Source organism: Drosophila takahashii, chromosome 3R (assembly GCF_030179915.1).
Source record: "Drosophila takahashii strain IR98-3 E-12201 chromosome 3R, DtakHiC1v2, whole genome shotgun sequence".
NCBI lineage: Eukaryota > Metazoa > Arthropoda > Insecta > Diptera > Drosophilidae > Drosophila > Drosophila takahashii.
The window spans coordinates 12,904,767-12,918,734 of NC_091681.1; the positions used below are offsets into that span (position 1 = coordinate 12,904,767).

Consider the following 13,968-nt stretch of genomic DNA (forward strand, 5'->3'; position numbering starts at 1 on the left):
GAAATATTGATAGTTTATATTCAAATTACCGCCCGTTAAAATTAGCATAAATATTCTAAATTAACAACAAACAATCTGTTTTAAATTATTCTATTTGGGGTCATATAACCCTTAGTCGTGAGCCAATTTAGCAAGGAATATAAATGAAAAACTTGAAGATTATTAGCTCTGATTTGTATTCAAATGTAAAATAAATACTAAATAAATGATCTATTTATAACGATAATTAACTTAAGCCCCAAAAATAAATTACACGTTCGTTTGTATAAAATCAGTTTTATACAGCCATAAGCCTTGTTTATTTTTCATAGAAATTGAAGTTTTTGTTCAACCGATTCACAATGAAGACAGGAAAACCTTTTACCAGGTGCGGTCCAACTCGCCATCGTCACCGGCGCACTTGATCTTGATGTTGGTGCCGTCCTTGCTCAGCCAGGGCTGAGTCCAGATCTTCACGGTGCACTGCTTCTTGTCGGATCCATTGTCCAGCTCCACCTCGTAGGTGTTCAGAGTTCCAGCGACAACCTGACCAGTCACAGAGGTCACATTAATTGCCCTGAAATCGAGGAACACAAAAATTAGTGGTAATTTAAGGCATACGTATATTTGAAATGCGTATGTATCTCACGTTACTTAAAGTCAGCTTTATATGAATAAATAAATATTTCTTACTTGTAGCTGGGACCATCTCCGGTGGCCAAAGTGGACAGGGTAGCGTCCAGGAGAGTAAGAGCCTCCTTCCTTTTGTCGCCCTCCAACTGGCTGACACCTCCAACAACATGCTGCTCATCAGCTGCGTGGATGGCAGCCAAGCCCATGAGAACAATGCCCAAAAAGTACAATGATTTCACTCCGTTCATGTTGCTTGCTCGACGATTGGGAGAAAACTGACGATCACCCGGCGATGAGGCCCGTTTTATACCTGCCATCTCAGTGGGAGATCGACAATGGAAAAATACAATGGCCAGATGTCATCAGGGGTATATTAGGCTGGCTTATGAGTTCAGAACTATCAATGTTCTAAGATGTTAGAATTAGTCAGTACTTTTACAAAGGCAAACCCGAATAAAAAACTAAATTTTAAGAATTATATTACCCGCCTGGAAGCCAATTTTTTCCACTTCATATTATAATTAAATCAGTAATAGCCTTCTTTGTTTAAAATGCGATATGAACGTGAATATTTTCCAAAATGCTAGCTAGGGTATCCGAAAGTGCAGCTCTTTAGTCGGTCCCTATCTAAATATTGATAGTTTATATTCAGAAGTCCGCCCGTTTGAATTAGCATTTATTTACATTATATATGAATGTATTTGTGCTAAATTAACAACAAACAAAACCGTTTAAAATTATTCTATTTGGGGTCATATATATAACCCATAGGCGTTAATTAATTGATTTGTAAGGTGGAGAAAGGGTACTTCCCTGTAGATGAGGACCCTTTTAATCTCTAGTTTAGAGAGCAGTTGCGGTTTTGATTGAAAAGCTGTGCAAATAAGCCGAAAAGCAAACCACACTCGGCTCTTTCTCTATATATAAGCAAACTTTTACATATTTATAATCATGGCTTCAAAGCAAACACAAACATCTGGTTTGCGGGGAAATCACCTCTTATCAGTGTTACTATGAGCATGTTCTACAGAGGTCGGTCGATATGATTTCAGTACAACCAGTTCCTATTTGCAAGCACATAAGTCATTTCTATATTATAAATAGTACATTAGAAAAGGTCTTGATTCCAATTATTTGCTTGGCCATATGTCATATTAAAAGCGTTTGTCAGCGATTTAATAACAAAGCTCAATCAATTATAAATATACTTATCAAAGTACAGTCAAACTCATAATTAATTATTCGTCTATTGAAAATAACGAATTTGCCAGTTTGTTCGGATATTTCTGCGTATTTCTGCATTGGCAATCTCAACGTAAATTACACGATTGATTTCCAGCAAGAGATTTCAAAGAATAACATAATTATGCCACTAGAACATATCTTATCACGGAACTCTGCCACATCTTCCAATCTCAAATTAGATCTTCACATCACAACACAATTTAAGGCAATGAAAAACCATTTAATGATGTATTTATTCCAGCATACCAATTCTTCAAAACAAAAGCTGAGGTACAAACTTAAAAGCCTTACGAACTATGCTCTCTACAATATATTTATGTTCAAGTTTTTAAATAACGCATAAATCAACGATATTTTTCGATGCTCGATACCATGAGGTAATTTACTCCGATTTTAGTTGTATGTTAGGATAAGTTTTTTCTTTTGTTTTTTTTCAAAAATACAAGTCTTCGGGCGAGTGGTTAAGGTAGCTTTCGTTTAAATGTGGATGTGTACATGTTCCAGCAGTTGGGCGCGATCATAAAAGATGGCCGAGCACATTTCGCACTCGAAGCTGCGGGATTTGCGCTCCGATTTACCAGCAGCCGCCGCCTTGGCCGCCGCATCCGCGGCATCTGCTGCGGACACGACCTCCGAGATGGAAAAGAATCCGCCCCCCAAATCGACATTGCTGGCCAGCTGGCGCTGGTTAACGTTGTAGGAATCCACACCGTAATTAAGGTACGAGGAAGAGCTGCTGCTGCTGCTGACCTTGGTGGCAGTATTTCCCTTTTTTGCAGCTACAGCCGGGGCTGGTGACGACTTGCTGGCCACTCCTGCTGCAGATCTCTTGCTCCCTGCCCGTGCACCGTTGGCAGTGATCTGTCGCAGATGTCTGGAAGTTCTGGCAGAGGAAGAGGACGAAGGAGTGCTCCCGCCATGCGCCGTGACTCTTTGCTGGCTCTCCACCATCTCCCGTAAATCCGGAGACGTTGGCTCGATCTTGATCAGATTTTGCTCTTCCTCGGGCAAAAACTGTGGCGTGGTCGAGGATTCGCTGGTGAAGCGCAGACGGGAATTCCTCTCGTGCTTCAGCGGCGAGCGCAAAATCTCCTCCAGATCGTTGACAATGCTCGGATTGAATTTCTCGTACGTCTTCTCCCTGAGCAAACCAGCGTCTATCAGTAGATTATCATCGTACATCAGCTGGACCCGCTGCTGTTGCTCCTGCTCTTGTTTAATATGCAAGGGACTGGAGCTGATCTGATTCGGAGGATGGGTGGCTGGAGAAATGATCTCATAGTCATCCACCATGTTTGAGGCACTGCTGCGGGACTTGTCCAGGCCCAATTTGCTGGTCTCCGTGCGACTGATGTAGGTCTTGGTGCGCGACTTTTTGGCCGCACTGCTGGAGGAGTCACCGCCAGCAGCCCTTGGCACCTTGGCCTTCTCTGTGTGAATCATTCGGGGCCGCGAGTTGCTGGCCGGTGGTGCCTTGCTGACAGTCTTGTTGTTGGTGGCTGCCTTCTTCCGGCTGCGACTGCTGGAAGTGGAAGTGGAGGCGGAGGATGTGGAAACAGATGTCGCAGTTGCGTCTGAAGGCTTTGCCTGCAGTTTTGCCTGCTGCTGCTTGGCCCCGCCTCTTGTGTTGGGCACGCTTGAAGACACAGCGGAGGTAGCGGGCTGCAGATGAGTATCATTGACCACCACCAGCGAATCGATCTGAAACAGAGCCACTTGGCTGTCGTGCAGAAACTTCTCCTCCCAGATGCGATCCGATTGCTGGCTGCTGGTGGAATCGTATCTCGGCTTGGCCTTGTTCTTTTCGTGGGCAGCTTTCGACGCTTTGCCATTGGCCACTGGTTTGGGATCAGCCTTCGGGGCTGCCGAACCCCTCTTTCGCTTCTCCTTTTTGGGCGACTCGGCCATGTCGAACAGATCGTCCACATTCTCCACATCAAAGTCGCAGAGGTCGATGTCACTGCCATATTCCTCGGCATCGCCCTCTAGGATTGTCTCCTCCTCTTCACCGTTGGCCTCCTTGTGCTCCGCCCGCATGTGAGCAATCTCGTGCGGCTGCAGTTTTCGTCGACGCTTGTACTTGCGCGGCCCCGTCTAAAAACACAAAAAGGTTTTTAATTTAGGAACAAAATCAATAAGGAATTCAACTTACAATGGGCTGTCGCTGTTTGGCGGTGTTCGAGTCACTGTGCTGGATGAGGTGCTGGATGAGGTCGTTGGACGAGGCCAGGTCCTCGGAGCAGACCGTGCAGTGGTACGTATTTCGCGCCACATCCAGCCCAGAATGATGGGAGCGAATGTGTTCGCGCAGCACTACCCGTTGATTAAAGGCACGTGGACAGACGGAACAAGCGTATGGCTTCTCGCCCGTGTGGATCCGCTCGTGCTTGCGCAGCGTTCCGCCATCGGCGAAGGCCTTCCAGCAGTAGCGGCAGCCATATGGACGCTCTCCGGTGTGAATGCGAACGTGGATCTGCTGGGAGCTACGCGATCCAAAGGTTTTGCCGCACTCGTGGCAGGGAAACAGTTTGCCCGGCGAGGTGGTGCTGTGCGAGTGCCGGTGGTTGGAGAGAGTCCTTCCGTCGGGGAATTCCTCCTGGCACACCTCGCACACCACCGATTTGTCGCGATGCGAGGCCATGTGCCGCTTCAGGCGCGCCTTGTTGTGGAAGTTCTTGCCGCATTTCGAGCACGAGTGGCACTTCTCGCGCGAATGGTCCCAGGCGTGCTTAATCAGAGCCTTGCGATCGCGGCACTCCTTGCCGCACAGCACACACGAGTTGGCCTTCAGTTCACTGGGGTGGCGGGTGTGCAGGTGCCGCTTGATTGCCTGCTCCTCGTAAAAGCTAATTCCACAAAGGACGCATCTGAAAAGGGGAAATAGTTTTAGAAATTCCTTAAAATGATAATTAACTGCACTCACTTGAAGGGCGGGAATCGAGCGTGAATTTCAGCATGGGCGAGCATCTCCAAAGCGCTGGGAAAGGACTTTCCGCATGTGTTGCAGGAGTGACCCGCAGAATCTTTGGCAAGCTCCACATCACCGCCAGCAGTGACATCGGAATTACTTTCTGCGGCCGCCTGATCGGTTTGCTTGTAGTGCAGTTTGGCATGGCGTCGCAAAAGATCCTGGCGATGGAAAGAGATCCCGCACTCGTTGCAATAGAATTCGCCATACAGCTGCTCCTCGGGCTCCGATTCACTGGCGCTATCCTCTGCCGAGGCGGGATCGTACTCCGAGTTGCTCTCCTCGAACTGATGCGTCTTCTGGTGCTCCTGCAGGCTGTTGTTGTCCCAGAACATCTCCTGGCACTGGTTGCACTCGAACGGCGAGTCCACGCGGTGGTTCTGGGGAGGAATAAAGCGAATAATTAGTGGATGATTTTGGCCATAAACTGGTTTAGCAAGTTTCCACTACCTTCGTGTGCGAGACGAGTGCCTTTTCCCGCGCAAAGGCCAGGCCGCACTGCTGGCAAACAAAGGGTTTGCTCTCGTCCAGCACCGGAAAGTTTGGCTGAGGAGGAGGAGGAGGAGGAGGCGGGTCAACGGCAATTGCCTGCGACGTGGTGACGACCATAGGCTGAGTCGGCTCAGGGTCCATGTACTGCCTCAACTCGCTGCCCGCCGGCTTGTCGGAAATCACGATGAACTGGCTGCTCTCCTCCTTGGGCTTCAGCCGGCTGATTCGGCCGCGTGCCGGAGCTGCTGGAGCAGTCGCCGTCGCCGGGTAGCTGGCCACCAGCTGAACCTCGCTCTCATCCACAATCTGATGATGCTGCTCCTGTTCCTGCTGCTCCTGCTGCTGCTGCTGGTAGAGCGGCCAGTCATGCTCGTAGTAGTGATCATCCAACTGCCGCTGCGTCTGCTGCTCAAACTTGATGGCGGAAGAGGAATCCACGGCGGCGGCGGCGGCTGCTGCTGCCTCGGCATCGGCTGCATCCTGGGCCTCTGCGTGGGCCTTGAAGTGACTGATAAGCTCCGCCCGCCGAGAGAAGCGCGCTCCGCACAGCTTGCAGAGATGCGGTCGATCATTCTGGTGGGCCAGCATGTGGTTATTCAACGTGGCCTTCTTCCGAAAGCGCCGACTGCAGAAGTCGCAGGGATATGGCCTGAGGGCGGTGTACTCATCCTGCTCCATGTCCAGCAGCTCCTGGGAGCTACTAATCCCGGCTATCTGCTCCGCGGCGATTTCCACACTGCAAAAGGAGGGGTATCAAATCAAGGAAACCTTTGGGGAGACTAAACGAGGCACAAACTCACCGCTCGGCACCTTGGTGCTGCACCCAGTCGTCCGTGATGACCTCCTCGGTGACCACCTGCGCGTCATCGTCGAAGGATTCCGCATAGGCCACCGTGGTGCCATCGGCGGTCACCAGGACCGTTCCGCCGGCCTCGTTGGCCGCCATTATCTCGCTCAGCTGGCCGTCGCGCGCCATGAAGATCAGATTCTCGGCCGCCATATGGTCCAGATCCTCGCCCGTCGCCCCCGCTCCGCCGTCCGACTCCAGGATGTCCACCTCGGAGGAGTCGCCCGCGGAGACGTGGTGCTGTATCCACTGGATGCCGCCATATCGCTGGTTGTTCATCACTCGCTAGCCCTGCAAAAAATGCAGTTTTCTCAGTCCGCGGCACACATAAACAAATGGGTTGCACGAAAATATCGGGAGCGAGCAACAATTGGTGGCACATGTGCTCAGAAAGACCGAAGACGGTGGGAGAGGGAGAGAGCGACTACGGCGTTGCCAGATGATAAGTTGAGGTGCATTAAAGCGTCATGTTTAAAGAAAAACCAACTAGCTAGTCAAGCAAAATAATACTCCAAATTAAAACCATTGATTGTGTTGCTAAACAAACATTTTTGTTGCTTTTTCTTGCCAATTTAAGGTATTGTTTTTAAATTCTAAGAAGTGGCAGCGCCCTAACAGATTCCAACAGAGATGATCGAAGCGTCATTGTCTACATTTAGCTTTTTTTTTTTTAAACATTTTCACTCAAGTTATAAAAATCGCATCTACTTCTTCTAATAATTACAGCTTGCAATAATTGTTTCATGTACACACGAAAAATACAAAAATTAAACAAATATTTTTTAAAATATTATCAATTTCTTGTAACTTGGAGGATGTAACTTTCAATTTATAAGAGGAAATCATTAAATCATCTTAATTTTTTATCATTTTTACCTGAAAATCATTTAATTTATTTTGTTCTAATTGATCTAGCTTTTTCTGGCTTTAAAACTGCCCACCACTGACTTCCAACCTCAGCGCACACTAGTCATCTCGCTCGCACTCACGGCACTCGCCCATCCTACGGGGTTCTTCGTGTTCAAGCTTTTTTACTTGCAAAATATTCCAACTTATAAACACCAATTTGGACCATAAATGAGGTTAAGTCGGTGTTTTTATTTATATTCCAGACCGCAAGCTCGGCGTAAACGTAAACAAAATGCTGGTCAGTTGAATTTGGTCTAAAATAGCGACAGACGGCAGCCGCCTTTGCGGTCAGGCGATTACATCACACATCACACGCCCGAAATTCTTGCACAGACACTTTGGATTATTTTATTTTCATTTTTCGTCGAGGTTGTCGGTGTCATTTTGAGGTTAAATAGGTCTGTGGACCACCGAGCGTTGGTTATGCGTTTTTTTACCTTAAATCCAATCCTTATGCCGTTCGCATTCTTCGTTTAAATGTTTTTTAAATGCGGCGAAAAGTTTTCTCGCAAAATGCCCACGAACGACCGGAGAAAGAGGAATTGCCATTGCGTCGCCCCGTTCTTGTTCTTCTTTCCACTGCTATTCGCACTTGCTTTCGTGGTTGCCACCTGCTGCGCGACGGTGCTGCCACATCGCTTAAAATAGTTCACTGTTAACGGCAAACGTGCAGTGAGAATATGTATGTATGTAAAACATATTACATGTATTATAGGGCTTTCAAAAATAAAATATTATTTAGAAATTAAATCTTTTATGTTCATTTTCTTTCATAGTAAATTATTGACAAAACCAATTATTAACTATATTTTTATATATACATTTTGGATTCACTGCCTGATTTAAATAAATAAATGCCAATATTAATTATAATAATAATACATTTTTTATAAAACTATAAATTTAATAATAATATAAATAAAAAATATGATTATTTTAAGCTTTTTTATATCAGTTGTTAAGTTACATTGTTGAACAAGTTTAACTTTTTATTAGCTAAATATTTTTTTTTAGAATATATTAAGTCGGCTTACCAACCATTTTTGCCAAATAAATAAATTGCTATTTGTTTGCTGATTATATAAAAAATGAATTAAACGAAGAATCACAAAATGGTTGTGCGTAATGAAATATTACTTCTTGTTATTGGAGTTCAAATTTTGTTTTTACTGCGACATCTGTTAGGGTTAATATCAACAATTGCGATCCCCGTTAAGTAAACAATCTTCAATGAGTTAGTCAACAATTTGATCAGAGTAGAGTCTATTGCCAATTTTCGCACTCGCCAAAAATTTAAACAACTGATAAAACAAACTGAACTTCCGTTGGGCCTAAAATTCATATAAATAAGCCGAGCGATAGTGAAAGCCCAATATTGCAAATTGGGAAACTAGAAGAGCAATTTAACTGATAATTAACTATGTTGGCATCCAAATATCTAATCCTGATCGCAGCGATTTTCTGCTTTTTGAGTGGAGCTTTGGCTGTCACCTGCACGGAGGATCCCTCGGATACCAGTTGCGTCGATTGCACCACAGACACGACCAACGATGAATGCACCACGACTACAACAACAACCACGGTGGCTCCAATTTCGTCCACATCCACAACAACAACAGCAGCACCCACAATAGCTGCCACAACGAAGAAAACAGTAAACAGGAAGAAAGTCACTATCAAAAACATGAAGTTCACAGTTAAAAGGAAAATTAAGGTGTTCAAAAAATCAGGATAAATACATTAAGGGATGAAATAAATAAAACTCTTATAAACTCAAATTTGTCTACAATTAAAATATGAAATTGGGTTTTCTAATGGTAAATGATACCGGGTAAATCATTGCATACTTATCGGCGAATTGTTTGCTGAACCAAATAAAAGGATCAGCTTAGAAATAAAGTTTGTTTTAAATCAAAGGCTCATGTTTATACAAGCCTTAAAGTTCTTAAGGTGTTATTAATACAAATAATTGAAGTGCGATACCTAATCATCATCCCAAATCCAGAAAATCAGGTGATCAGGGAAATTCTGGTGGCGACCGCCTTTCTACCCAAACTACCACTAGTGACCTATTCTACAAATTAGAATAAAAACGTAATACACGATAATAAGTAAATCTGCCGCACCTTTATGTGAGTGATCTGCAAACTTTTTCTATATATTCATTGAGAGAAATAACACCAAGAAAATGTCACAACCGAAGACTGTAGAATTCTATAAAGCCCGTAGTAGCGCAGCGTTCAATACTAGAATATCCCGCATAACACTTGCGGAACCGTGGATGATCTTCCTCATACAAAGAGACTTGTTTACTGATTTTGGTCATTACAATGTAATCTACTAGCCATAGCAAGTTCAGCTGTTTAACGAATCCAAATAGATTTGATGTTTATTAGTTCAAAATGCAAAACAAAATTCTCACTCGAAAAATATTACCTAGAAATTAAATTCTTTTTCTTAAAAAACGTATATAATTGTATATTTTTTAAAATCTTGTCATTTGTTGATTTATTTCTTAAAACCAACTTTTACTTTTAACTCGCGTAAAGAAATTGCTGAAGAAGTTGCGGACTCTGCTGATTCGGGATCTTCTGGTGGTGGCCGTAGTGAGCGGAGCTGCAGTTGTGGTTGCAGTCCAAAGTTTCTGCAAGCACTCGATATGGGTGGGATACACTCTACAGTCAATGCAACCGGCTTGCGTGGGGGCTACATCACAGGTCACAGCCGCAACGTCATCCAGGAAATAGTACAGGGCCAGAAATAGCAAGATGTACCTTGTAGACACCATTTTGGACATTCACTCTGAGGCGACTAAAAAAATGTGACTAAATCATAGTCTTATAAGTCAAAGAAATGTGGTTGGAGCCGAGACAATTCAAAGATCAAGATTTGCTCAGGTGTTTAGCGGACAGAACTAACAGTTAAAATTGAGTAGAGAATTAAACAATATATTTGTTTACTCTTTAAATTACGGGTATAATTACTCATACGCCATGTTGGTTTCTGTAGGGAAAATTAAGAAGGAAAATGTTTATTATAAAGGTAAATAAAATATTATAGTTGTACATGTATAGTGTGCCATTCTTTTAAATAATGACAAATTTTACCTATCTAGTTTAAACCGAAATTTTCTTTAATATACTTCTTTTTAAATTTTCCTTGATACAACTTTTAGTAATATTTACAAATCCCGATCCAACTTTTTCCCCTCAAGAGACAGTCATTGCTCTCTTTTATTTCGTCTCTCATTCTCTTTTCCTTCAATTCAAAGAGCACTAATGTACATACACATATGCAAACGAGCGCCAAAGCGCGCCAAACTTTTTCCACCCCCTCCACAAATGTGTTGTTGTTGTTGCTTTCCGATTGCTCTGCTTTTATTTTTATTGCTCTGCGATCCAAAGCGATCCGCTCGGCTTCTCTTTAGTCCGCTGGGGCAGAAAAACCGAAAAGCAAACAGGCAGCCAACGAGCGGCGGCTATTTAATTTTCGTTTTGGTTTTGGCGTGGATCGGATCGGTTGGCCATAGCCTCCCCGAATATACACACATCTGTATATGCATATATTTATACGCCGGATTTCGGACGGTACGAGTGCAGCGGAAAAACTGAACTGAAAACTGAAAAAATCGAGGAAAGTGCTCGTGACTGGAATTCCGCATTTGTTTACCATTGTGTGTTTTTGTGTTTCTGTTTCTGTTTGTGTATTGTGTGCTTTGGAGAAAGGAAAACAATCGAGATTGGATCAACAAGATTGGTGCGCCACCTAGCGGTCATATTGCGTGAGTATTGTGTGGGGAAAACAATTTTTATTTTTATTTAACAATAATGATAACAAAAATGGCATTGCAAAAATCCACAAAACGTACAAGACGAAAGTAACCGCCGTTCTTTTGACAGGCGGCGACGACATAAAATGTCAAACTGTCGATCAACATCAAGGCGAAATATGCAAGCTGCGTGTCTTAAATGCGAAAGAGGGCTTCATAATGCTACATGCTAAATGCTGTTGCAAATGGTTGCCATTTATGCAATCTGCGAAATCCCCTCCAGTCCCATTCCCATTTCCATTCCCGACCCCTTTTAATCTCGCTGCTGATCTTCGCGCTACGCGTTTTGCATGCCTGCTCTTCTCTGGAATGCGTTTAATTCGAATTTGAATTTCATCGCTTGTGCGATATGCACTGGAAAAAAACGCAGACTTTTTAAATGTCTTGCCAATTTTTAAAGCATTACATAGGTGCCAAATGTTCTGGTTAAATGCTTATTATCACAAGGTAAACATGTTATTCCTTGCAATTTTAAAAAATTATATTTTTTTTAAAAAAGTTTCAAATTTTTTCATACAATTTTAACACGAAATGTTGAAAATAAATATAAGGAAGAAAAACAATTATTTGGTCACGGCTCGAAAATTATGTAGAAAAAAATTGAATAAAAACAGTTTTAAATTGTATTGCTTTTAATATGATATATTATTTTGTCTAATTTGTTGTTACTCTTTAAATATTTTCTCTCTGTGTCTGCTTATTCTTCTCGAGGCTGCTGGTGTTTTGCTTTCGCTTGTTTTTACAACGCAAAACACTTGTCCGCCTGAATCCCAGTCGTTGGGCAGAAATCAAAGCTCGCAACTTTAATTAATATTCCACACACTGCCCCACACAAGTACATACACACTTAAAACAAACACACACATACTGAAAAATGCTGTTTTTGAGCTGGCCAGTAATTGTGGATGCATAGATTTATTTTATTGCATTTCACTGCTTTTATTTCTTGGTCATTTTGTGTTTTGGTACCGATCGCATAAGTTATTGTATCGGTGTTCGCTTGGCACACGACTCGTTCGGGAATAAAGTTTGGCTTTTTATGGAGAGCAATCCGTGAGGTAATCCGTCATATCGGTGTGAATACTGTAAAAAACGTGAATAAATTTGGGCTATTTTCGTCAGGAATTTATGCAAAATCAAATGAGATTTTTACGATTTATGTGACTTGAAAATTAAGGCATTTGGTGATATTTGAAAGTGCTTTATGATATTCGATAAAATACTTTTTCAATTTTTAATTAAAATGTGAAAATGTTACCTTACAGGGAACTTTAACAATTTATTAAATAGATTAATATTTAAACTTTACTAAAACAAGGAAGGTAAACTACCCTACCCAATCATTTACCAGCCATTAATTCCAACTATTTTCCTAGCTGAGCACCTGACTTTCTCTGTGCCAAATTCTTAGTCCTCTTTGATAAGCCCCCCTTCATTTGCATTGCTCGTTCATGCCATCTGTTTGAATTCCTCGCAAGCAAATGCCATCAATTCGACTGCTCGACAGCACCTGAAGAACCCACGAAAAACGAGACCCAGATGTTTCGAATGGGGTAATAGATAAAAATCGAGGTCTTTCCAATGCAAATGCAACAGGTTGCGAGCGATGTGACGACGACAGACTTCTGACAAATGAAAACAATTGAACTAAATTTTAATTGTTGGCCATATTCATTGTCGCTCGCGGGTCTATCAAAAATCATCAATTTAACAATCTCATCGAGGTCTTTATGCGCTTGTCAACAACTTTGTATTTATGCGCTGTAAGTGGCCAAAAAGCGAAGCTCGTAAAACGTGCGTGCCAGCGCCACTAAGTCGGTGGTTTCGACGGTTTCGGTGGTTTACTGTGTGTGCCACTGGTGGTGCTCCTGGTTTCAGTTGCCGGTGCACCCACATATCGCATACTTTTTTTTTTGGCACAAATTCATACGGTCGACTGATCGCGATAAGAGGAAAACCGAATAAAATAAAAACGCCAACGACACAAATGCTAAAAATGAAGAGGGGGCGAAAAAAGCGCATTTACCATTGAGTCAAAATCTGCCAAGTGGGCCACCCCTGTTCCGAAGGTCCGATTTTCATCGAACTTTTTTACTTTTCCGGTTCACAACGAAAATATAAGAACTTCATTTGAACGGTTTTGCGAAATTTTGAGTTTTACCGGAGTTATAGGGGTCAAAACATGGCATTTTTGACACTTTTTCGAAAAAGTTGCACTCAGTCAAAAATTCATAACTTCGGAACGGTAAGAGATATCTTTATGATGTTTTCACTAATCGCTCAAGAATTATTATGGCTTTCCATAAAAAAATTTAAAAAAAAATTAAAAATTTTTTTTCTTAAAAATAAATCAACATTTTTTTTTAGTTTTTATTTTTTTCAGTGTTCTTCACCAGCTATAGAGTTTAAAACCATTTGAAAATGAAGTTTGATTCATTACGAAAAAGATCAAAAAAAAAAAAAGAGGGGCCCGGACAAAGGTTTTTCGCAATATCGATTTGAAGAAGGGCGCACAGCGGTTTTCCATACAAAAACGGCTTGCTCGTGAAAATTGGCTGGTCAACACATGCCGTTGCGCGCGTAGCGTCAGCCGACTGCAGCTGTCAATGACGCACTTTTTGTCGTTTTGTATGGGAATCCGCTGTGCGCCCTTCTTCAAATCGATATTGCGAAAAACCTTTGTCCGGGCCCCTCTTTTTTTTTTTTTGATCTTTTTCGTAATGAATCAAACTTCATTTTCAAATGGTTTTAAACTCTATAGCTGGTGAAGAACACTGAAAAAAATAAAAACTAAAAAAAAATGTTGATTTATTTTTAAGAAAAAAAATTTTTAATTTTTTTTTTAATTTTTTTATGGAAAGCCATAATAATTCTTGAGCGATTAGTGAAAACATCATAAAGATATCTCTTACCGTTCCGAAGTTATGAATTTTTGACTGAGTGCAACTTTTTCGAAAGTGTCAAAAATGCCATGTTTTGACCCCTATAACTCCGGTAAAACTCAAAATTTCGCAAAACCGTTCAAATGAAGTTCTTATATTTTCGTTGTGAACCGGAAAAGTAAAA

The 13,968-nt window shown here is 42.3% G+C and overlaps 5 protein-coding genes across 6 annotated transcripts in view; 2 read left to right on the forward strand and 3 right to left on the reverse strand.

Annotated features, from left to right (window-relative positions):
- Window positions 1-260: 260 nt before the first annotated feature.
- LOC108061017 (cystatin-like protein) lies at window positions 261-898 on the reverse strand. Its single transcript, XM_017146985.2, has 2 exons — window positions 673-898; window positions 261-556 (listed from the first exon to the last, which is right to left on the reverse strand). The coding sequence occupies exons 1-2, from the start codon at window positions 858-860 to the stop codon at window positions 361-363; spliced, it is 384 nt and encodes a 127-aa protein (XP_017002474.2). The 5' UTR covers window positions 861-898; the 3' UTR covers window positions 261-360.
- Window positions 899-2,071: 1,173 nt separating this feature from the next.
- On the reverse strand, window positions 2,072-7,647 carry LOC108061050 (uncharacterized). Its single transcript, XM_017147052.3, has 6 exons — window positions 7,511-7,647; window positions 6,118-6,455; window positions 5,276-6,053; window positions 4,781-5,205; window positions 4,010-4,724; window positions 2,072-3,951 (listed from the first exon to the last, which is right to left on the reverse strand). Exons 2-6 carry the CDS (start codon window positions 6,441-6,443, stop codon window positions 2,335-2,337), a joined length of 3,861 nt encoding a protein of 1,286 aa, XP_017002541.3. The 5' UTR covers window positions 6,444-6,455; window positions 7,511-7,647; the 3' UTR covers window positions 2,072-2,334.
- Window positions 7,648-8,493: 846 nt separating this feature from the next.
- Window positions 8,494-8,808, forward strand: LOC138913309 (probable transcription-associated protein 1). The gene has a single exon (XM_070216564.1). The coding sequence runs from the start codon at window positions 8,494-8,496 to the stop codon at window positions 8,806-8,808; it is 315 nt and encodes a 104-aa protein (XP_070072665.1).
- A 697-nt stretch (window positions 8,809-9,505) lies between these two features.
- LOC108061027 (uncharacterized) lies at window positions 9,506-9,987 on the reverse strand. Its single transcript, XM_017147005.3, has one exon. It carries the CDS (start codon window positions 9,868-9,870, stop codon window positions 9,589-9,591), a length of 282 nt encoding a protein of 93 aa, XP_017002494.3. The 5' UTR covers window positions 9,871-9,987; the 3' UTR covers window positions 9,506-9,588.
- Window positions 9,988-10,559: 572 nt separating this feature from the next.
- The window catches only part of stumps (DBB domain-containing protein stumps), a 35,049-nt gene continuing 31,640 nt past the window's right edge, over window positions 10,560-13,968 (forward strand). The window contains exon 1 of one of the 2 annotated variants that reach the window (XM_044396281.2): window positions 10,560-10,854. The gene's annotated coding sequence lies outside the window, so the exon portion shown is untranslated. Of the gene's footprint in view, window positions 10,855-11,853; window positions 11,961-13,968 lie in introns of those variants that run through there. The other variant, XM_070216703.1, reaches the window with a different exon arrangement.